The sequence below is a fragment of the Tenrec ecaudatus genome, chromosome 10 (assembly GCF_050624435.1).
Source record: "Tenrec ecaudatus isolate mTenEca1 chromosome 10, mTenEca1.hap1, whole genome shotgun sequence".
NCBI classification, from domain to species: domain Eukaryota; kingdom Metazoa; phylum Chordata; class Mammalia; order Afrosoricida; family Tenrecidae; genus Tenrec; species Tenrec ecaudatus.
Window position 1 is genome coordinate 66,819,560 of NC_134539.1, and position 24,577 is coordinate 66,844,136.

At 43.6% G+C, this 24,577-nt stretch overlaps 1 protein-coding gene and 1 pseudogene across 2 annotated transcripts in view; one reads left to right on the forward strand and one right to left on the reverse strand.

Moving 5' to 3' along the window:
• Positions 1 to 1,224, forward strand: part of NMRK1 (nicotinamide riboside kinase 1) — a 36,249-nt gene extending 35,025 nt beyond the window's left edge. For both annotated transcript variants that reach the window (XM_075560530.1, XM_075560531.1), the window contains one exon: positions 108 to 1,224. In XM_075560530.1, the coding sequence (XP_075416645.1) occupies positions 108 to 127 (20 nt within the window). In that variant the 3' untranslated portion in view covers positions 128 to 1,224. The remainder of the gene's footprint in view (positions 1 to 107) is intronic.
• Positions 1,225 to 14,329: 13,105 nt separating this feature from the next.
• On the reverse strand, positions 14,330 to 17,003 carry LOC142458549 (peptidyl-tRNA hydrolase 2, mitochondrial-like; annotated as a pseudogene).
• Positions 17,004 to 24,577: the final 7,574 nt, after the last annotated feature.

The following is a 24,577-nucleotide window of genomic DNA, read 5'->3' on the forward strand; positions in this document are numbered from 1 at the left end:
CAGAATCCCTGTAATCTTAACATCCTTAATATCCTGCTGTTAATGAGAACTTTTATAAAATGAGGATTGGAATTTTCCATTAATTTCTATTAATATTTATTCCCCAGGTTTGCCGGGAACTGCATGAAGAATGAATAAACTGGATCCTTAATGGGTAAATTATGGGCCTCAAAGGAGTATATTCAAGAATCTTAACCAAGGATATGACAGCATTTTTAATAATTTTATTAGGGACTCATATAACTCTTATCACAATCCATACATACATCAATTGTGTAAAGCACATTTGTATACTCATTGCCCTCATCGTTCTCAAAACATTTGCTCTCTATCTAAGCCCCTGGCATCAGCTCCTCATTTTCCCCCGCCCTCCCCACTCCCCGCTCCCTCATGAACCCTTGATACTTTATAAATTATTATTTTGTCATATCTTGCCCTGTCCGATGTCTCCCTTCACTCACTTTTCTGTTGTCCGTCCACCCTCCAGGACAGCATTTTGTTTGTTTGCTTTTAATTCTGTGTGATTTTTCTCCAACATTTGGAAGTAAATAGTTAGCTATCCATGCCATTCTCATTCCGGAGACCACACCGATGAAGCGTGGCTCACAACCACGCCTCAGTCCTCCATATCAATGGCTTTCAAACGCCTCTGACTGGGACCCAGAGTAAAAAAGAAAGTTCATGGCATATACAGTATCTGTACACAACACACTGTGTATATACGTGAATGTCCCTGTGTCTGTGTAGATTTGCATTTGTGTGTATACAGACAGTTTGGGTGTCACAACATTTACCATATTGGTTTAGAACAGTGGTTCTCAGCCTTCCTCATGCCGCGACCCTTTCATACAGTTCCTTGTGTTGTGGGGACCCCCAACCATAAAATTATTTTTGTTGCTACTTCATCACTGTAAATTTGCTACTGTTATGAATCGTAATATAAGTATCTGATATACAGGATATATTTTCATTGTTACAAATTGAACATAATTAAACATAAAGAATAGTGATTAATCACAAAACAATATATAATTATATGTTGTGAAATATTTGTGTTTTCCAGTGGTCTTAGGCAACCCCTGTTAAAGGGTCATTCGACCCTCAAAGGGGTCGCGACCCACAGGTTAAGAACCGCTGGTTTAGAAACTATTGCTCTATTCTACCCCCATATTAGTGTACCACTTTTAAATATCAGCATGACGGAAGTAGCGATCATATTAAATAAATCAGTACTTTACTATAACCTCACTTGTTTTCCTTCATTTTGATTTTCGCTATGTCTCATACCACTGGAAGAAGCCCCGGTGGTGCAATTGTTTGGTAGCGAGCACAGGGACTGGGGTGTCCGTTACACAGGCTCAGAGGTCCGAACTTCCCGCAAGGACAGGGTGGTACCCGTCCGTGGGCATTACACCTGGATTGGCCCATCCGGGCCAAGTGAACTTAATTTAGCCAATGGGGTTGACCAGTACCATCGACCACGCCTCCCAGTGGGAGGGGGCATGGGGGGGCGTCTTGAAAAGTCAGAAGTTTGCTCTGGCCTTCCCTCTCCCAGCATCTCTGACACACAGTGCAGCGCAGCCGGGATGCGGTCCCGCGCATAAACTCATTGGATCACAAGCCAGGCGTCAGTGTGAATTCTTCCTCGTGCAAAGCCAAGGACCGAGGTCTACCTCTTCCACGAGAGATGGAACACAATGTTGAAGTGCTCGGCCACTAACAGACAAATTGGTGGTTTGAACCCGTCCAGCAAAAGACCTTGCAATCCGCTTCCATAAAGATTCTAAAACTCACTGCCATCTAGTCAGTGCGGACTCCAGCGAACTTATAGGAAAATCTTCTGCCCCTGTGGGTTTCCAAGACTGTAACTGTTTATAGGTATAAAACGTCAGACTTTCTCCCAAGGACCTGCTGGTGCTTTCAAACTTCAGTCCCTGGATTGCAGCCCAAAGCGTAACCATAATACCACGAGGGCTCTACCCCTGAAAGGACTACCTACAACCTGGGAAAACATATGGAGCAGTTCTACCCTGTGACACCAGGGGGCGCTGTGAGAGCCTCGCAGCAGCCAACCCAACATCATGGTCACCATCACTGGAGCGCTGTATTGCTTATCTGTGTTGAGGCTTTGTTACAGATTGTGTGTGTGTGTGTGTGTGTGTGTGTGTGTGTGTGTGTGTCAGTCAAACCAAAGCCCTAAAGTCACATATAACAGTAGTTACCCCGTTAATGTGTAGCACGGAGGGCCTGCCTTTGCGTTTACATGCAGGAGGTCAGGATCAATTTTTCGTCTTCAAGTCTCTTCTAATCCTGGAACATTTCATTTCATCAAGCTTACATTTGTGTTATTAAAACAGTAGGCGCTTGCTTTAGAATGAATGCATAGCGTAGATAGGACTCCTCACTTGTCTCCAAATGTTCAAGGATTTCTGAAATGCCCTCGTCCCCTTTCTCCTCACCCGACAGAGTGCTTGCATGTTCTGTGGGCATCTTTGCACAGCCCTTGTCTTTTCTGCCTACTTCAGAGCAGGTGGGAACAGGTCAGAGAAAGTCTCTTGATTATGCCAACTCAAACCGTGGTGCGATGTATGGTTAGACTGGCACATGCCCTTACATATTGACAAGGAGCAACGCTGATGAAATGTCTTCACTGTCTGCGGTTAAGTAACCTCAATCTTTCTAGGATAACTCTGTATTAAAGTTTCATTGTGCTTTGTAACACAAGGGATGAGGGAAAGTGTCAGAAGACACTTCAAGCTTACGGCCATTGAGTCAATTCCAATTTGCTATGCCTAGCAAACCGACAGGACAGAGTAGAACTGCCGCTGTGCGTTTCTGATACTATAAATCATTACAGGAATAGAAAGCCTCATCCTTCTCTCGAGGATTGACTGGTGGTTTCAAACCGCTGATCTTATGGTTAGCAGCCCAATGCATAGCCCACTATGTACCAGGGCTTCTTAAAAGAGGACTTAATACATAACACCAAGGATAGAAAAGAATTCTCTTTTCTCACATATTGTGAAAAATGTAACCAAGTGACTGAACAAGTAGCACACAAAAATCCTCCCCTTTTAAAGAAGAGGACTTAGTGAACTCAAAAAGGACTGTTTCTAAGAAACTAACAAGTTTTTATTTTTTAATTCTGATTCTTAAAAGCTAAAAAGTGTGTGTAGTTTTGTGTGTGTTAAATTCCAAATTTCAGTGCTGAGGCAGGGAGAAGATTTCAGTGCCTAAGTTTCAAATTTGCTATCAGAGAATTATTTGCTGTGCCCTCTAAATAATTCCCTTGCATATTTCTTGGGACCTGCTGAAAAGGTGGAAATATCTGTGACAGTGGTAACCTAATGGGTTTGAAAGGTATCGCAATGATAGAGTCGTAAAAAGATGCTGTTACCCCTAATAAAGGTTCATACCTTAGAGCAGCAGAGCCAATTCACCAACTCTTTCTTTGCAGGAGAGAAATTTGATTAGGTGACACCAGCGCGGAGTCACCAAAGCAATGCATTGCTGTCTTACTGAGCTCCACTTTGACCAGAGTCCATAGAGTTACATGGTTTTCCACGGGCATGTACACTCCTGGGAAGTCATACATTTCCAGGTGTCTTGCATTACCCAGGACACAGGTCAACTCAGATAAAACATCAGTAGTAGCATTTCAGATGCACACTCTCCTTCAATGACTTAACGACCCTCCAGACAGTGTTTTCCAAGTGTCCACACGCTATATATTCATCTCTCTTTGAGCAATACAGAAAGTTAAAAAAATTCCACAGCTACTGAAGTAAAGAAAAGGCCAAACCTGGCATGAGTTAGGCTAATGACTAGCAGGGATATAGTTAGGCTAATGTTGGATAACAGTACTTTAATAAGCTACTTGCCCAACATCATTGATCATTAATAACCCCAAACTCATTGCCTTTCAGTAAATTCTGACCACAGAGAACATATAGGACATGGTAGGGATATAGAAAGTAATACCACTGGACACCCAGTAGATGGTTAGGATCAATAATAATAACAAGCATTGCCATGAAGTTAAGGCCTGATGGTGGTGTGGTTACCTGCCCAACTGCAGACTGAAAGACAGCAACTGGAGCCAAGCTACTCTAGAGAGATCGGTGGCAGTCTTCTCTCATAAGACTGACAGCCTTGGAATCCTTATGTGGCAGTTTTCTCTGTCCCAAGGGTCCCCATCAGCCTTATGAACAATGGGGGGGAAGCAGAATCACCTGGAAAAGGAGAACATGTGATGTGCAATGAAATGCCATTGATGAGAAAGGCACTGCTGCAACATGCATGAACCTCAAAAGCGCTGTGCTGAAGGAAAGGTGTTAGACACAAATGGCCACATGTTGTATGCTTCTATCTTAGGGCATTCCCAATAATTAGCCCGGGTCTTTCATGCATACTATGTCCAGAAGAGACAATCTATGGAGATGGAAAACAGATGGGTCTCTTCCCTCTGGGGAGGGAAGAAGATTAACTGTGAACAGACACAGCCATCAGGGTGACTTGGAGATGTTCTACAACTGTATTATGGTGATGGTGAACAACTCTGGAAATTTACCAAAAAATTCATTACATTTTACACTTAGCTCACGTAAAATGTATGGCATATAAATGATACCTCGATAAATGTGCTTGAAAACAGAGCATTCTTCCATCTCCAGTGCACACTAATCACTAAAGAAGGAGAGAATGAGATTCATTTTATTGGGGGTTCATACAACTCTTATCATAATCCATACATACATCAATGTGTAAAGCACATTTTTACATTCATTGCCCTCATCATCCTCAAAACATTTGCTCTCCACCTAAGCCCCTGACATCAGCTCCTCATTTTCCCCCTCCCTCCCCTCTCCCCCCTCCCCCGCTCCCTCCTCCCTCATGAGCCCTTGATAATTTATAAATTATTATTTTGTCATATCTTGCCCTATCTGACGTCTCTCTTCACCCACTTTTCTGTTGTCCACCCCCCAGGGAGGAGGTCACATGTAGATCCTTGTAGTCAGTTCCCTCTTTCCAACCCACCCTGCCTCTACCCTCCCAGTATCGCCACTCACACCACTGGTCCTGAAGGGTTCTCTGCCCTGGATTCCCTGTGTTTCCAGTTCCTGTCTGTACCAGTGTACATCCTCTGGTCTAGACAGATTTGTAAAGTAAAATTTGGATCATAATAATGGGGGAGGAGGAAGCATTTAGGAATTAGAGGAAAGTTGTATGTTTCATCATTGCTACATCGCACCCTGACTGGCTCGTCCCCTCCTCAAGACCCTACTGTAAGGGGATGTCCAGTGGCTCACAAATGGGCTTTGGGTCTCCACTCCGCACTCCCCGCCTCATTCACTAGGATAAGATTTTTTTGTTCTGATGATGTCTGATACCTGATGCCTTCGACACCTCGTGATCGCACAGGCTGGTATGTTTCTTCCATGTGGGCTTTGTTGCTTCTGAGCTAGATGGCCACTTGTTTACCTTCAAGCCCTTAAAACCCCAGACGCTATATCTTTTGATAGCCGGGCACCATCCACTTTGCTTCACCACATTTGCTTATTCACCCGCTTTGTCTACAGTGGTTATATCAGGTAGGTGAGCATCATAGAATACCAATTTAATAGAAGAAAGTATTCTTGCATTGAGGGAGTACTTGAGTGGAGGCCCAATGTCCTTTTACTACCTTAATACTAAACCTATAAATATATGCATGTAGATCTATTTCCCCATCATAAATAAATATATTTACATATGTACATATCTGAGATAGTTTATTGTGCCAGCCTGGCTGATAAACACAAGTAGGATTAATTGAAGGGTGGAGGGATAAATGGCTCGGTGAGCCTCACCTTGCTTGTTCTGTGCCTCAATTTAAAGGGGTACACTACCTGTGGGATGCCTAGCCTGTGGACTGTGTGGCTGTAAGTTGAGGTCCCTTTAATCACACATGATTGGAATGTTTGTCTCTGGAGCTGGGGACCGACAGTTGGTGACAGTTGGTGACCTGCCTTGCTGTTTGCTGCCTGGGTATATATAGCCCAGCTCTCTCTACAGAAAGGGACTGGCAACTGGCGGCTCTCAAGCCTTAAAGGACTGCTAGTGTCTCAGTGCTTTATAATTTAATTGTTAATTTCTTGTATTATCTATCTGTATATAATTTAACGGTTCATTTCTTGTATTATATATCTATCTTTATAAATATATTTATATATAATTACTAGCAATCTGGTTTTGTCTCTCTAGAGAACCCTGTTCAACACAATGTCTTTATTTAGATCTCTGTAAATGTCCTTTGCCTCCTAGCTCTTTCCTCTAGTTCCTTTGACTTTCCTCTTGTCCCACTATCATGCTCAGTCTTCATTTGGGTTTCAGTGATTCCTCTTGATTACATTACCCTTGATCACACCCTACCAGACCTCCTACACCCTCATCACCACTGGTTTGGATCACTTCTTGTTCCCTTGTCCCTGGGTTTGTTACTGCTACTTCCTTTCCCCCCACCTGCCCCTTTCCCATGTCCCCCCGGAACTGTCGGTCCCGTTGTTTTCTCCTCTAGATGGTTCATTCAGCCTATCTTATTTAGACAGACCTGTGGAGATAATAACATGCACTAAAACAAGACAGAGCAAAACCAATCAACAATATGCAACAAAACAACAACAACCCAATGGGAAAAAAAAAACCACAATAAGAAAGAAAAACTTGTAGTTAGTTCAAGGACTGTTTGTTGGCCTTTAAGAGTGTTTTCCAGTCCAGTCTGTTGACGCACCATGCCCTGGCCCCAAAGTCCACCTTCAGCATTCCCTGGGGACCTCGTCGCTCCGTTCCTTTGTTGTTCTGTTGCACCCCCTTAGTGTTTTGCCTCCGTGTGGCAGGATCAGATCGGGCGTAATTCCCACACCGTGTCTCCAGTGTTGTCCCCTGTAAGCCTATGGGTCAGTGAGGGACGTAGTGTCTCATAGTGGGGCCGGCCATGTGGTCCTCTCTGTGGACTGGCTGCTCTAATCGGGAACATTGTCTTCAAGGCCTGGTGAGCCAGGATGTGCTCCACTCTCTCCTCATCCCCCTTCATCTGCTCCCGTGTGCTCCGATCAGATATGTCCCTCTCACGGAGCTGCAGATTCAATGCTGTCCTTTGAAATACATTCTTTGGGGGAGAGGGGCAGGTGTCCACATAGTAGTTGGGATTGGGGCCTGCCCCTCAGACCTCTCCACTGGTTCCCCAACTGTTTACCTTTTAAGGACATGTCTGGTAGAGTCATAGACTGCTAGCATGATATCAGCTGGGCCAAGATTCTATATTTCAGTATGCAAATTGAAACCAGAGCTGGTAAGCTACCTAATACCATGCAGTTAGTGAGTGGTGGGAGTGGGGCCACACAAGAAGCCCCTAGACCTCTCAAGCCTGCACATGTCCATTTTTAATGTTGGAGGAAAGAATGGCAGGTGAAGAATGTACCCGAATGCCTTCTCTCTCTCTCTCTCTCTCTCTCTCTCTCTCTCTCTCTCTCTCTCTCTCTCTCTCTCTCTCTCTCTCTCTCTCCCCCCCTCTCCTCCCCCTCCCTGCTCGAATGTAGTCAGGAAAAGCCATAGCTGTGTCAGTGAAAAATGAACCATTCTCTTCTGGCCTCTTGGAACCTCGTCTAGGAGGCAAGCCAACCCATGAGGTCACCTGTGGGGCAAGGAGCAGTGGTGAGCTAATGTGAGCTCACGTCACTGTACAGCCACGCTTCCGTGTTTAACTCTAGCTCCTTTCTCCGCATACCATCAGGGATGGGCAGTTAGCAAAGTGTATACAGGAAAAGTTGTGGAAATGAAGACTAACATATGATCAAATGCACACAGAGAAATGGAAGAATACTGCAGCTGCAGCCTTTGGATCCTATTCAGGGCAACGTGACCTACAGCAAAGGGCATCCAGAGCAGAATTGCTTACCAAAAGAACATGCTATCAGTTCAAAAGTGGAGATAGAGTAATATGTACCCTGAGAGTCTCCAGATCCCAGAGAAGGTAAATTGTCAGCCTTGATTTGTGGTAATCCAGTATGCATGGAACACAATGCTGCCTTGTTCGGCACCATCCGCATTATAAAAAGTGAAAAGCAAAAATATAATTAATTCATTTTTAAAAAGTGAAAGACTAAAGCTGTCTCAAATAAGTCTTATCAATTATCCCCTTCGAACCCGTACGAGCAAGTTTCCAGAACTCCCCGCTGTAGCAGCGGTCCTCGGGCACAAGCTTGTTTCAGAATTCCTTGGGAGGGCTTGTGAAAGCATATGGTGCTGCTCCCCATCCCCGGGGTTTATTCTGTATGCTGGGTGTGGGGCCCTAGAATTTGTATTTGGAACAAGTTCCCAGATGATGCTGACATTGCTAAGCCAGGGACCACACTTGCAAACGTTCTGCTCCGTAGAGGAGAAATAGGATCGCTGGCACACCTGGATGTGCTCATCGACTACCCTCCAGGCTGGTTTTTTAACCCAGCCAATGGCACGTTGGGAGACAGGGATTATCTTTAGAAAGATCACAACATTTTACTCTACCTGCACGGGGTTCCTATGAGCCAGCATTTACTGAAATGCAACTCAAAGCAACCACCAACCCAAGTCCGTTGCTATTGAGTCCATTCTGGCTTGGTGGCCCTATAAGACAGAGTTGAACTTCCCCTTCAGGTTTCTAAGGCTGAGGCCTGGTGGTACAGTGGTTATGCATTGGGCTGCGACCTGCATGGTTGGCAGTTCAAAACCACCAGCAACTCTGCAGGAGGAAGACTGGGCTTTCTACTCCTGTAAACACAGTCTCAGAAACCCACAGGGGGCTTGCTATGAGTCAGCATTGACTCAATGGCAGTGAGTTTGGAGTTTGGTTTAATCTTGACAGAAGCATACTGCCAAATCTTCCTTCTACCAAGCAGCTGGTTAGCAGCAGAGCCTTAGCTTCTGCAGCCCCAAGGTTCCTTACAGCGATAACTACGGTTGGCTGGCTCTCCAGAGGAGTAAAACCAACAATATAGATGTATCATTGTCGCTCACACTGTTGTGGAAGCCAGTCAGTCCAGACCAGTTCAACTTCATGGATCAAATGTTAGGCTGCAGGCTTTTCCTGACACATGCAGCTGCTGGGGCTGACAAACCAGAAAGCAGGAAGACCCCAGCCTGGTGGAGACAGATGCATCTGAATCCAATGTCAGCAGATCAGACGTGGGGCTACAGAGTAAGGTGAATCCAAGGGCAGCAGGCAACATGACAGGTTCAAGTTCAAGGAACCAGAGTCCCATGAGACAGAATGCAACATCCAGAGCACATCTAGTCACATACCCAAAGAAATTCTCTTTCAACTGCAGCAGGGCTGAGACCTGAGTAAGGAGGATGCACTTCTACCGAAATCTGGGAACTGAATTGCTGCCCTGTGGGAAACAGAAAGATTTCTCCCAAGTCATCTCCCCCAAATATATGTTAGACTTAGGACACTGCTTGTAGCTAATGGTAAATGATTGTCTAGTTACCTCCCTGAAGGCATTCAGCTGCCAGACTACTGTCTGGTTCCACCACAGGTAGGACCCTGCTGTTAAGGACAATGGGCTACTCCCTAAAGGCTTGCAGCCATCAGTCTGGTCCCAGTAGGTGGGGTTTGCACACTACTGATAATGGTTTCTATGGAGAGCCAGAGAGCAGGTCAAACCAGCTCAGTGACATCCAGAGTTAGGCTGCCATCCTGAATCTAGGATCTGCCCATCTTGACACATATGTACCCCCAATCCCTCCTCTTCCTATTGCGTGGATACCCCTAGATCACCCCCTCCCATTATTGTATTACCTATAGTACAACCCTTTCCTGTGATGTCCTCACCTGTAATTAGGGGACTTGCATGTCCCCAGAGAATATAAAAGCCTTGGTTAGCAATAAATATCTCTCTCTCCTCCACATGGACCATCAAGTGAGACTGAGATGAGCATTCTCCCATGAAATGTGCCTGACTCCATTATTCTAATCTCTCCTCTGTCTCTCATGCTCTCTATGACTTTACTATACTCTACTTATTGTCACTGTACAATTGCACCTACCGGACCTGTGATGATGTGTTAGGGGCAGTTACCCTGACATTGCCCCCATGGGATCACTTCATGGAGTGGATTACACTGAGAGTTCACACCTTGAGGGATTACCAGGTCCTAAGTTCCAAACCACTGAGCTGAATTGTCACAGAACCCAACTGTCACCACAAGCAAACCCACGGTCGTCTAGTGGATTCGGCTCTGAATGTTTACAGAAGCAGACTCCTCATTTGTAGAGTAGCCTGGGTGTTCACACTGTTACGCTTTTGTTTAGTTGCTTAATGCTTAACCTGTAGCACCAGGGCTCATATACAACAGCACTGTAGAAATTGTAGTTTGCAGACCCAGCAAGGCCCACATTATACTGTCACTTGTCAAGGCCCACATTACACTCTAATCCTGAAATTATCACCCTCTGAAGAAGGACTTGCTGATGAAAATCACAGGCTGAAGTCCTCAGTATGGATCACAATTCAATGTGAAGAAAGCCAAAATTCAAAATCAGAAACTAAATCCAGAGAACAAAAATCGTCCCAACTGATTCAATAGACAACATCAAGGATTTAATACATTTACGTGGATCAAAAACCAATGCTGATGAAAGCAAGTCAAGAAATAAAATAGTGTGTCGCATTGAACAAACAAACTGCTGCACAAGATTTTTCTAAAGTGTTGACGAACAAGATGTCACGTTGAATTCTAACGTGCATCTGACTCGAGCATGGCATTTTCTGTCACATCCTATGCATGTGAAAGTTGGACAATGAATAAGGAAGAGTGCAGAGAACTGGTGCATTTGAACTATGGTGTTGGCAAAGAATCTGAAAGTACGACGGACTTCCAGAAGAACAAACATCTGTTCTGGAAAAAGTAGCGTCAGATGCTCATTGGAAGTGAGGATGGACAAAATTTGTCTTGTCTTATGTGCTTTGGACTTGTTATCAGGGAGATCTGCACCTGTAAAGGGATCTCAGGCTTGGTAAAATGGGCTATGGGCCAACACAGTGACTGCAACACTGGGCTCAATCTCAACCATTTTGAGGATGGTACAGGACCGTGTAAGGTTTTGATCTGTTGTACACAGATCCTCATGAATTGGAGATGACTCACCAGCACAACAACAAAAACCAATGAAGATATTGCATAATTTCTCTTGTGCTAATTACCAATTCATGGACTCTTCATTCCAAAACCTCCCCTTTTGCCTCATCTGAAAATGAAACTGAGCCCTTGCAGTAGTTTACTTTGTGGCACAGTGATAGACACGGTCAGTAGAGGACAGAGGAGAGATTTTCACGACTTATGTGCTTTTCTTCAAGTTCCCATTTGCTTCCTTCCATGCCAGGTGCCTACTCCAGCATTGGCCCCTCCAGTGCATAGAAACCAACAACACAGAGGAGCCGGCAGCAGTAGTGGGGTACCTACAGTGACACTCCTCTCTAAGAATAGTTTTCCCATGCACTTTAAAAAAAAAATCATTTTATTGGGGGCTCATACAACTCTTATCACAATCCATACATCCATACATTGTGTCAAGCACATTTGTACATTCATTGCCCTCATCATTCTCAAAATATTTGCTTTCTGCTTGAGCCCCTGGTATCAGCGCCTCATTTTCCCCCTCCCTGCTCTCCCCTCCCTCATGAACCCCTGACAATTTATAAATTATTATTATTTTGTCATATCTTGCCCTGTCCGATATCTCCCTTCACCCACTTTTCTGTTGTCCATCCCCCAGGGAGGAGGTTATATGTAGATCCTTGTAGTCAGTTCCCCCTTTCTACCCCATTCTCCCTCCACCCTCCTGGTATGGCCACTCTCAGCACTGGTCCTGAAGGGATCATCTGTCCTAGATTCCCTGTGTTTTCAGTTCCTATCTGTACCAGTGTACATCCTCTGGTATAGCCAGATTTGTAAGGTAGAATTGGGAACTTGATAGTGGGGGCGTTAGGAAGCATTTAGGAACTAGAGGAAAGTTGTATGTTTCATCGTTGCTATACTTCACCCTGACTGGCTTGTCTCCTCCCCGTGACCCTTCTGTAAGGGGATGTCCAGTTGCCTACACATAGGTCTTGGGTCCCCAATCTGCACTCCCCCTCATTCACAATGATATGATTTTTGTTCTTTGATGCCCGATACCTGATCCCTTCGACACCTCGTGATCACACCAGCTGATGTGCTTCTTCCATGTGGGCTTTGTTGCTTCTGAGCTAGATAGCCACTTGTTTACCTTCAAACCTTTCAGACCCCAGACGCTATATCTTTGGATGGCAGGGCACCATCCGCTTTCTTCACTTTACTTATGCACCCACTCTGTCTTAAGCAATTGTGTCGGGAAGGTGAGCATCATGGAATGCCAGTCTATAATAGAACAAAGTGTTCTCGGATTGAGGGAGTAGTTGAACGAAGGCCCAATGTCTATCTGCTACCTTAATAGTAAATTTATACATATATGCACATAGATCTATTTCCACATCTTTGTATATAAATATATTTACATATGCACATGCCTTTATTTAGACCTCTAAATGCCCTTTGCCTCTTAACTCTTTCCTCTATTTCCTTTGACTTTCCTCTTGTCCCACCATCATGCTCAGTCTTCATTTCAGTTTCAGTAATTCCTCTTGGTTACATTACCCTTGATCATACCCTACCAGGCCTCCTACACCCTGCTCACCACCGATTTGTTGTTCCCTTGTCCCTGGGTTTGTTAACACCACTTCCTTTCCCCCCATCTCCCCCTCTCTCATGTCCCCCCAGAACTATAGGTCCTGTTGTTTTCTCCTCCAGCCTATCTTATTTAGACAGACCTGCGGAGATAATAAAGTGCACAAAAACAAGACAGCAAAACCAAGCAACAAAATAAAACAAAACAACAACAACAAGCCAGTGACAATAAAACAAAACACAGCAACAAGAAAGAAAAGCTTGTAGTTAGTTCAAGGACTGTTTGTTTACCTTTAGGAGTGTTTTCTGGTCAAGTCTGATGGGGTGCCAAGTCCTAGCCCCAAAATCTATTTTTGGTGTTCCCTGGGGACTTCATTGCTCTGTTTCCCTTGCTGTTCTGTTGCACACCCTTAGTGTTTTGCCTCGGTGTGGTAGGATCAGATCGGGCAGAATTCCCACACTGTGTCTCCATTGTTGTCCCCTGTAAGGTTTTGTGTCAGTGAGGGATGTCCTGTCTCATAGTGGGGCCGGCCATATGGTCTTCTCTGTGGATTGGCTGCTCTGACCAGAAATATCTCTTCAAGGCTTGGTGGGGCAGGATGTGCTCCACTCTCTCTTCCTCACCTATATTTGCTCCTTTGTGCTCTGATCACATATGTCCCTCTCCTGGAGCTGCAGATTCAGTGCTATCCTCTGAAATAAATTCTTCAGTGGGGGGTAGGGGGTATGCACTCTTAGAGACAGATTTCTCAGAACATCAAGAGGATGGATTCCCAACCAGTTCCCCATCACGGAACTACAGTGAGCCACATCTGTGCCCTCTCCAACAGGTGTGGATTTCACTCATGAAGCAGTAAATGGGGCAGTGGAGTAAGGAGAGGTGATGGGGGGTCTTCCATGGCCCAAGAGTAGTGGCTATTCCTTATGTCTGCATTCTTTAGCATTCTCTTTACTTCTTACTAGCCAATCCTCTCTTAATAATTGAGGATTGTTAATAAGAACCTTAGTTAATAATTAACTAATAATATGTTGTTATTAGTAGTCATATAAATAAGAACTATAACATATTATAGTTCTTAAATGTCATTGAGTCAGCCCCTGGCTCAGAAGACACCATGCATAATATTGTATTTCATAAAGTTTGGGGGGGCGGGGCAATTTTTGAAAGTAGAACATCAGGCCTTTCTTCCTCATCTTTCTTAGTCTCATGCCAAACCTGTTCAGTGTCACAGCAACACACAAGCTTCCCCTGACAGATAAGTGGTGAATGCCCTTGAAGTGCATTGTCCAGGAAAGGAGCCTCGCTCCCACTCAGGAGGTGATAATTCCCACAATGCACTGCCACTGCTCTCGCAGTAGTGCGTGCTTTCTCTCTACTCAGTGGACCCAGAGTGCTGCAGTTACAGGCTGCAATTATTTAAGAAACATAATTAATAAAAATTATTTTAAAAACATTTTAAAAACATAATGTTGGGAATCTTTCTTTTTTTTGATAGAACAAGTGGAACAATATTCTGTTCATGGATTGCTGATTGGACTTGGGGGATGGGGAGGCACAGATTGATTGAATATGACTGTGGGGGAGGGATCATACAAAATTTACTTACTAAAGTTTTAGATAACCAGTGACTTTGTCAATGAGGTCGGCCGGTCCTGGCCCAATTCCTAAGACAGCCCGAGAGCCTGGTTCAATCTGAGTACGTCCGTCATCTTGAATTAAATTTACAGTTAGTTACAGCTTTTTGGCACGGGTCAACAGTTCAATCAGAATTTCTTCATCAGGGGCTTTGACCACTACTTTGGGCTGGCCGCAGTAGTCCCATTCTTGGAGTAATTCAGGGTTTCTTCTTTGAATTTCCTTGTAGGCAGAAACTGCAGCGTGAGAGCACTGGGCAGCGACTTTCCCCTTTCCCATCTTTAAGTCATTTCGAACCACAAGAATCATTTTGTATTCTCCACTCTTTCCTAAGATGCTGGCTTCAGTTCTGGTCTCTTTGTCTCTCTCACTGAACTTTTGGGAATCATTCCAAAGCGTACGCGGAGGCACCAGCCCAGACACATGCCACAGGCAACTCCGACAGCCAAGCTGAGTGTGCCAGGATGAGCCAAGTAATCCATGAGCAAGGATTTTCAGAGCACACAGAGTACCGCTCTCCTCGCTCGCGCCTTCCCTTCTCTACTTCAGAGCAGCGAACACGCCTTCCCCACGCAAGCTACTTCTTCTATGGGAATCTTTCTTTCCCCTTAACCTTTGTCATTCCGATCTCTGGGATACTATAGACAGCCCATTTTAACATAGAATTTTTTTAATTGACTAACCAAAAGAGTCCCAGCCTGCAATCCTATGATCTTTACTTTATCATGCTTCTTTATAAAACAGATATTAAATTTCCTAAAGGAAGTGGATACTCTCAAGTTGGCAGTACCATTTTTCAGGCAGGGAGAGAGGTTTGAGTTTTATGAGTCTAGGATTTATGGAGATATTTTGAACACCACATACTGTTTTAAAAGTCTGCTTTACTGTCTATTAGTTTGAAATTTGAGTGGAAAATACTTTTTTACATCATCAAAGTGACCACGGTGAGTAATCCAACTAGAAAATTATTTCCAACTGTGAATATGCCTGCGTAATGTTCTTCAAGAGTCAACCTCTACCACTCCCTTGTATATTTTATTGTGTGCTTATTTGAAAATTGACCTAAACCGAAACAAAATCTGCTGTCAGGTTGACACCAGCTATAGCAACCCTGTACAACAAAGTCGAATTGTTCCACAAGCTTCCCCAGACCGTAGATCTATCTTTATGACAGTAGATTGTAACATCTTGCTTCTGCAGAGCAGGTAGTAGGTTTGAACTGCTGACCTCTCAATTAGCAACCAACTATGAAATCACTACGCCACCAGGGTTCCCTAATATCTGTTGATTAGTATTAAAAACTACTCATTCTTGAACATCTTTCATGTGTTAAGTATAGTATCAAGTATTGAAAAGATTTTCCAAACTTGGAAATACGTAGAATGGATTTCTACATGTCTTTTCAGACTTCTCTGAGTCTTGTCTAGCAGGTCCACTCAGTGGTGATCCAGTTCTCTATGGGTATGTACCTTTTTTTTAGATTTATTTTTAGAATAATAGCTCTCATAAAGTTAGATGTTAAATTGTAGAAACTTATAACCAGGGTTTCTCAACCTCTATACCATTGACATTTGAGTTCAGTTAATCCTTGGCTATAGGGGTTATTTTGTGCATTGAAAGATATTTAGAGCCACTAGATGTCAGTGGTTCCTACATTTCCATTTGTAACAATAAAAAAATCTCATATTCTTATAGGGCAAAATCACCTCCATTTGAGAACAACTTCCAATAGCAATGCAAATTAGTTTTATCTGTTGGGGATGCAAATTATTTACCTGGAGAAAGAATAACCCTTAAAACCACAGTTTTGTTGCTGTATGTATCAACCAATTTTCTATCTAAATTAAATCTTACTTAAGCATGTTTCTTTTGGCCACCACAATACTTTGCTTTCTATAATTCCTCTTTTTAAATTGGTCTTTCAAAAACCTATCATGCAATCTCCACCTTCATTTCTATCACCAAGTCCATATTTTGTAACTACTGTTCCTTCCTCATGGTTTCCAACTTTTGCATTCCAATGGCTAATAATTTTCAATGCATATTGATTGCATGCTTAATTAATTTCAGACTGAAGTCATTGGTAGAAGTCTTCAATTTCTTCATCACTAGCTTTTGTGATTGGTGCATAAAGTTGAATACTAGTTGTATTGATTGTGACAAGTCACTAGATTAGGGACAAAGGGGGCTTGTCACCACGGAATGCCTGCATAAATGAAAATTAGCTGTCCATGCCACAATAATGGGGTTGCAGGGAAATCAGGCACACTAATTAGACACCTGGGCCCACACACAATGCTAGGCACCAGCAACATGACATCATACAGGTGCGCCTAAACTCAGCCAATAAGATTGACCAATACCCTCAACCAAGCCTCTCCAGTTCATGGGCACAAGAGGAGATAAGTAGCAGGGGCTGAGGGCAGGGCTTTCTTGCAGGTGTGCTCTGCAAGCAGATGGTGGGAATCTCTCCCAAGGGCGGAGCATAAACACCTGTGGGCCCTTTAGGGCACATTCTCTTGGCCTCTGGGGATTTCCTGCTCTTGGTTCTGCACATGGGGTTTCCGTGCTCTTTTTCTGGTGTTCTTTTCACTGGTTTTCGCGCTCTCCGGAAGTGGCCATTGTCAGTCACGAGCTTCTGCATGGTCCCTGTGTGGCCCTGTACCTTTTCCAGAAACAGTGTGTACTTTTTGAGGCACTAATACCTGAAACTTCCCTTTCCCTCATCAAGCCACCTGGATTCTTTCAGTATTGCCAAGCGAGAACTGAGGTTTACCACCCAAGAACCTAGCAGTTGGGTTTCCGTGAAGACAACAGATAGATGCAATCCTCTCACTGAAAGCATCCTACTTCATGGAATGGTTTTGCAGTGTCCTTTTAGACAATGAATGCCACCCTATTCCTCTTGATTGTGCTATTCCGGGCATAGTAAAATGGCCCAAACCAGTTCATTTCAGCTCATTAATGCCTAGGATATTGGTATTTATGCATTCCATTTCATTTTTAACCACTTTCCAATTTTCTTAATTCCAAGTTCTGATCATTAGCAGCTGTTTCTCCTTACCTCGAGCCATGCTGTATCCACAAAGAAAGATCCCGAAAGCCCCATTCACACAGCCTGTACCCGGCTCACATCACCAAGTTGACTCCACTTCAAGAAATCAATCCCTCCTCGGGCACATTTTGAGGTGCCTTCTGACTGGAGGAACCAATGATCTGCTTCCATACCGGAAGACTTCAGTATCTGACAATGTTTCCATGCTCATAAGGTTTTCGGTGGCTATTTCCTCCGCAGTGGGCAGGTGGTTCCCTTTTCATGGTTCGTTCTTAGTCTGGCAGCTCTGCTGAAACCTGTTCGCTTTGGGTGACCCTGTTAGCATTGGGAATACTAGTAACATAGCTCCCAGAATCACAGCAACACACAAGTCACCAGAGTACGACAAACTGACAGACAAGTGGTGGTATTTCACATTACATTATTTTATCTCATCTTCATAATAACTGTGTGACTATGAAGCTTTAAGATGTAAAAGAAGTTGCACATCATACAACTAACAGATGTTGTGTCCATGTTTGAACCCAAACTTTCATGACTACCAGTAGTATGCTTTTAACCACCATATTACACTGTGTTAGGTGACTAGTCACAAATTCTGTTGATCTAGCTTTCTGTTGTGTGAGGTCCAGCCCCACAAATGAATGGTGTCCTCAGGAGACGACCACACAATTACAGAAATGAGACGGGAGAGTGAGGCACAGGGGACCTAGCTCCACTATTGGGAGAAAAGCCCTTGAGTTTATTCAACAATGGGGTTATCTAGTGATGAGGCTTGTAAGCCTCCATTAAGCACATAGATATAGAATGAGCAATATGTGAATTTTGGATATCCTGAGCTCCCTAGGGGAACACTTCATAAGTATAGGGCATCTAAGAGACAAAGGGAGCAGATTGCTGACTGGGAGGGATGAAAGAATCTGACTGCTCTTAAAGTTAGACATTCTCCAGCTATAGAGCAATGGTTCTCAATCTTCCTAATGCTGACACCCTTTAATACAGTTCCTCATGTTGTAGTGACCCCCAATCATAAAATTACTTGTGTTGCTACTGCATAACTGTAATTTTGATACTGTTATGAATCATCATGCAAAGATCTGATATGCAGGATGTATTTTCATTGTTACAAATTTAACATAACCACAGCTGAATATAAAAAGACTGATCAGTGTCCAGATTAAATCCCCCTGGTACATATATTTTTTTTCTTTGCAGGAGTTGATGATTTTACAGTACATGATTTTACATTTACCAAGTAATTATAACTCATGAAGTGCCATTTTACCTTCAATACTGCTGCTTTCAACACAGTAGCTGCTTTCAACACAGCAGCTGGTTTCTACACAGTAGCTGCTCTCTACACATGTGACTGGTCAGCATAAGTACATTATGGCGCCAACTCTGTCACATACACCTGTATTTGTATGGAGTATATGTGATGGGGTTGGATTAATGATGTCATCACACCGGGTATTCATATGTGAGTGTAGCTGCATGTGGGCAGACCTGCCTGGAGATGGATAGAGGAGCTGTGTCTCGGTTACTAAGACCATCAAAAAAAGTGTTTTCCAATGGTCTTAGGCAACCCCTGTGAAAGGATCGTTTGATCCTGAAAGAGGTCACAACCCACAGGTTGAGAACCACTGCTGTAGAGCAAGGAGCCAGGCACTTGTAGGAGACAGCTTTAGAGTAGCATTTTAATGGAGGGAAACTGTGAAGAAATCTCTTTATCTGGAGAATGTGTATTTTCAGCATTATCCATATCTCTGGGCTGTGGAGGTCTTCCTCTAAACACTTGTGCTGATCTTCCAAGCCCTGTGATCAGGGGAGCATGTAGAAGGTAGCGATTAGACTGCTTACCCTTTCTTCCAGGTTCTCCGTTGCCCACACTGTTGTCACTGCACTTGGCTTGCAATAGCACCAAATCCCACTAACCAATCATAAAAGCCTTCCAACTTTGGGCATCCTGTATGGAATTCTTATCATATCAGAAGTCAACACAATAGCAGGTTGGAGGAATGGGGAGCGAGACTAAGAGTAGAAAAGATTGGACTGGTGAGCATATCTTTTAACTTCTAGGAGTCTAAGTAAAAGGCCCTGGTGATGAACTAGTTAAAGTGTTGTCTGCCAACCAAAAAGTCAGTGATTTAAACCCACCAGCTACACTGTGGGAGAAAGTGGTGGCAGTTTGCTTCCATAAAGATCCCACCCTTGCAAACTCTACGAGGCAGTTCCACTGTGTTTCAGAGGGCCCTATGCGTCATAACCAACTTGACAGAAATGCTTTTATTTTAATTTGGTATGCTTTTGCGCTGTTTTGGTTGTTGTTTGCTTGTTGGTTTTTTTGCTTGCTTGGTTTGTTTTTTTCAGGCTTAGTAAATGAAATCTCCCTCAAAACTGAATTTTACTAATATTTACCTCATGTTGTTAAGTAGCCAGGATAGGGAACGGTGGGGTGGGGGTGTCTCCCCAGTGCCTGCATAAGGCCACAGCAAAGGGGTTGGAAAGAAATCAGGCACCCATTAGACACTTATGGAAAGTTCCGAACTGAGCATGCTCAGAGATAAGCCCCTAGGCCCAGCTGCGAGGGCCACCGTGTGGGTCTAAACTCAGCCAGTAGGATCAGCCAATACCCTGAACCATGCCTTCCCGAGCCAGTGGAGTGATTGGGAATAAAAGCAGGGGACGCAGCCTCACATGCCCGCTTGGCCCCTGGGATCTCCTAGTTCCACAAGCCTGGTTTTATGCTCCTGTTCCGGTATTCTTTCCATGTGGTTTGCCTCATTCAGCCATGAACTCCCACGTGGCCTTGTATGCTTTCCAGAAACAAGGTGCGTTTTTAAGACTGTAAAACCTGAAACTTCCCTTTTTCTCAAAGAAGTCACTTAGATTACTTCTAAAACATGCTTCTGCCATGTGAATTCTTTCAGCACCGTGAAGCAAGAACCACGGTACCCCAATCCAAGAACCTTACAAAGGTGTTTGATTAAAAATACTTAATGAATATCAGGCATCTAGTCAAATGCCTGGCACCTGGTGAATTTTCCCTATGTTGCGCTCCATCTTTCAATCCCCACCTTTGCGATTCTATCCTACAAAACCAAGATTGTTTTGCAGTGTAAATAAGATTTTACAAAATTATCTTAGAAATGCTGAAGGATTCTGCAAATGTTAAAACCAAAACCCAAACTAACTAAGACGATCTCTCTTTATAGGAGTAGAAAGCCTCATCTTTCCCCTGCAGCATTGGCAGTTTCAAACTGCCAACCTTGTGGTTGCCAGCCCAATGTGTAACCACTACACCGCCAGGACTCCCTTTTGCAAATGATAGGCATGTTAAATGAAGAGATGTGAATCTTTCACTATGGCTAGAGATGAATCACACATAATCCTTAGAGTTTAAAAAAGTTATTATTTCCCCTTATCTACCTTTCCTCATTTGTATATATATTTTTTAAAGGATAGAGGAGGGTAGAGCATGGGCATTTTGTCTAGGACATACACTTTACAAGGATGGCCCCTACCTTTTGCAGCAACAGAGCATCGGAATTAGAAATGCCACCCACCCCTTCTTGCTCAAAGACACCCAAGTCAGTCATGATGTCAGGAAGGCTCCGAAGCAGCCCGTGGGAAAGCTCATCTGACAGGATTGTAACAGGGCTGCCTACCTTGTGACATGTGAATGTGGGCCCCTCCAACCCCATTGTGCCCTCCCCACACATGTGCTAGGATTCTAACTCCTATATATCTGGATCTGAACTAATCTAATCCCCCAATATAACTGATATAATTAATCAGCGTGTTACCATCAATCAGTTAAGGTCATAAAGGTGTATAAGCCATCCTAAACCTAATCATCCCTGAGTTAATAAAGTGCAGCATAGACTCAGAGACAAGCTCGTACCTACTGGAGCAGGACAGATGCCATGTGAGGATAACCAAGAACCAAGGCACACCGAGAAGAAATGAATCGACACTATCAAACCCTTGATTTCTCCTTTAAATTCCCGTTCTTTAAATATATGTATTTTTAATAAGAGAAAATCCATTACTAAGTATCTCTTACTTCTGCATATCTTTTCCCCAAACCCACCAGCACTTTCCCATAGCAGCCACACAGGGTTAAAGAAATGGTGCCTCTAGGAAATCTGAATGACAAAGACCTCCAGTTGACAAAGAAACCCACCAGCAGCCCAATATTTTAAAGACAAGAACCGCAGTAATTATCCGAATTTCCCCTTTCCTCATTTCCCTCCAGAATTAGCTCCAAATTCTTTGAGAAAACTCTCACATTAAGCTGTTCATCTCCTGTACGTCCAGTAATTTCCAGACCCCCCTCATCTTCTGCTTGCTTTCTTGCACCTGGTACCTGCTGTCAAAGGACAGCAATACACACACACACACACACACACACACACACTCCAATGCACTTCAGGGTGAAATGTTTGTGTTGCGAGGTGCCACGGAGTGGTTCCAGCTCTCAGCGATCCTATGCACAAGAGGGAGACCCCACCCAGTCTGTTCTGATCCAGAACGAACCTGCATCATCCTCACAGCTGTTCTTAAGTTTGAGCTCACTGCTGCAGGCACGGCGTCAACACACAGAATTACAGAAACCTATGTTGACCAAAATATCCAAAGGTGACGCTATTGCTCCCTGACATATTGTCCATCTAAGTCTATATACTTAAAAAAAAATCATTTTATTGGGGGCTCGTACAATTCTTATCACAATCCATACATCTATCCATTGTGTCAAGAACATATGTACATTTGTTGCCATCACCATTTTCAAAATATTTGCCTTCTGCTTGAACCCTTAATATCTGTTGCTCATTTTCCCCCTCCCTCCCCACTCCTCCCTACCTCATGAAACCTTCATTATTCATAAATTATTATTATTTTGTCATATGTTACACGGTCCGACACCCCCCCCCCCAACACCTTCTCTGCTGTCCATCCCCCAGGGAGGAGGCTATACATAGATTCTTGTAATCAGTTCCCCCTTTCTATTCCAGATTCTCTCCATCCTCTAGGCATCACCACTGTCACCACTGATCCTGAAGGAGTCATCTGTCCTGGATTCCCTGTGTTTCCAGTTGCTATCTGTACCAATGTACATCCTCTGGTCTAGCCAGATTTGTAAGGTAGAATTGGGATCATGATAGTTGGGGGAGGGGGGGAAGCATTTAAGAACTAGAGGAAAGTTATATGCTTCAGCATTGCCACCCTGCACCCTGACTGGCTCATCTCCTCCCCACAACTCTTCAGTAAGGGGGTGTCCTGTTGGCTACGATTGGGCTTTGAGTCTCACAGTTTTCTGAGGCTTAAAATTAATTTTAATTATTTCAAAAATTGGTTTTAAATTATGTAAATTAAAAATTATATAGATAAATTATGTAAATTAAAACAAAGATGTTCATACACACACAAAAAATACTTGCCTTTACATCAAATTCTAACGGACTGCACACGGTTAGCAGGGTGAAGGAGAAGGGTGGAGACTGCGTGAAAGACAGAGAAAAAGAAAGAGGAGAGGAGAAATTTCACGAACATATGTCTGGTAGGCATTTCCAGATGAGATGTGAATTTACAAGACCTCCTCTCGCTTCTTTGAATACATATATTGTGTGTGTTTGTGTTTATGTGTGTGTGTGGTATGTGTGTTTCTAGTCTCTTTTCGGGAGGATCTCCCCATGCTAAATGTACTTCAGTGATTTTAATTATTTGTGTTCAGCTGTGGAAATAGTAATCTGTTCCACCATAAGGAGAAAAACTACATTGAACTTTATGGATAGTGGCAAAGGATCTCTCCCAATTTCCATCCCTGTCTTCTCCCTTAGTAGTAAAAGCCAGTTTGCAAGTTGGAACATTATCACCCAGTGTGGTAATTACATAATCTGTTGTCAATTTGAGACATAAGGGTGAAGGGGTGAAGTTTAGCCTGTCCATCAGGTTGCAGCTTAATGACCTCATTTGGAGGCTCTAAGGAGATAAATAGCCAGCAGGAGGTGGAACACCCGCTGACTCCCAGTGAGACATTCCTGACAATGAGCCTGATGGAGCTGCACTGATGCAGCCAGAGCCCGGAGTTGGAGGAGCCACGTGGAGACCCTTGCCAGCTCTGAGATGCTTCTATCGCCACTGGAGCCACAAGACCTTCCACCCACTGGCCTATGATCTTCCTGCATTCGACGTCACTGCATGTGTTTTGTGAGTCGAAGAGGAATATATAGATTGGTATCAGCCATATGGGCTAATATTGGACTTATGGACTTGATCTGGGCTGGGATGTTTTCTCAATATACAATTTCTCATTTATATAAAATATTTTCTTATACACATCTGATTGTCTATGAATTTTGTTTTTCTAGTCTACCCAGACAAACACATCCAGATAAAAGAAATTTAAGTTCAGAGTTTCTCTATAGAACTATGGAATGGTTTGATTGCTATATTGATCCCAATTAATAAAAAAGAAAAGCTTATCAAAACTGAAATTAAAAATAAAGAGTTTCTCTATTAAAACAAACCAAATTTATCCTCTCACCTTTAGGAGGTGTGGTAGTTATATAACTTCGTGCCAACTTGAAGGGCAGGGGTGGAGTCTAGCCTGTCAATCAGGTCACAGCCTGATCTTGCCTCCCGGTGGACGTGACATTCTCACAAGGAGGATCCTGGGAACCTCCCCCTCCTTCTCTACCTTCACCTTCCTCCTGTTGAGTCACTTGGAGAGCTGCAAGAGCCACTACCATTGGATCCAAAAGACTTTGTACCCACCAGCCTGTGATCTTCCTGCATTTTGCAGCATTGCATGTGGCTGCGTGAGTCTGAAGAGAGACTTAGGGACTTGAGTTGAACTGGGCTGGAATGTTTTCTTGACATCCAATTACTCCTTGATATTAAGCTCTTTCTTACATATATATGAGTGTCCCTGGATTTGTTTCTCTAGTCAACCTGGCCTAACACAGGAGGCTAGAAGTCCAAACTCAGAGTATCAGCTCTAAAGAAAGGCTTACTCTCTTTGTCTTTCTGTCTGGTTCTCAGAGTTTCCCAGAACAGAGACCTTGGGTACAAAAGATGAGTTCAGCTCCTGAGTCTTTTTTCTTGGTGGTAGTCTTTTTGTTGTCTGATTGCTTATTTAATTTCTTTTATATCTCAAA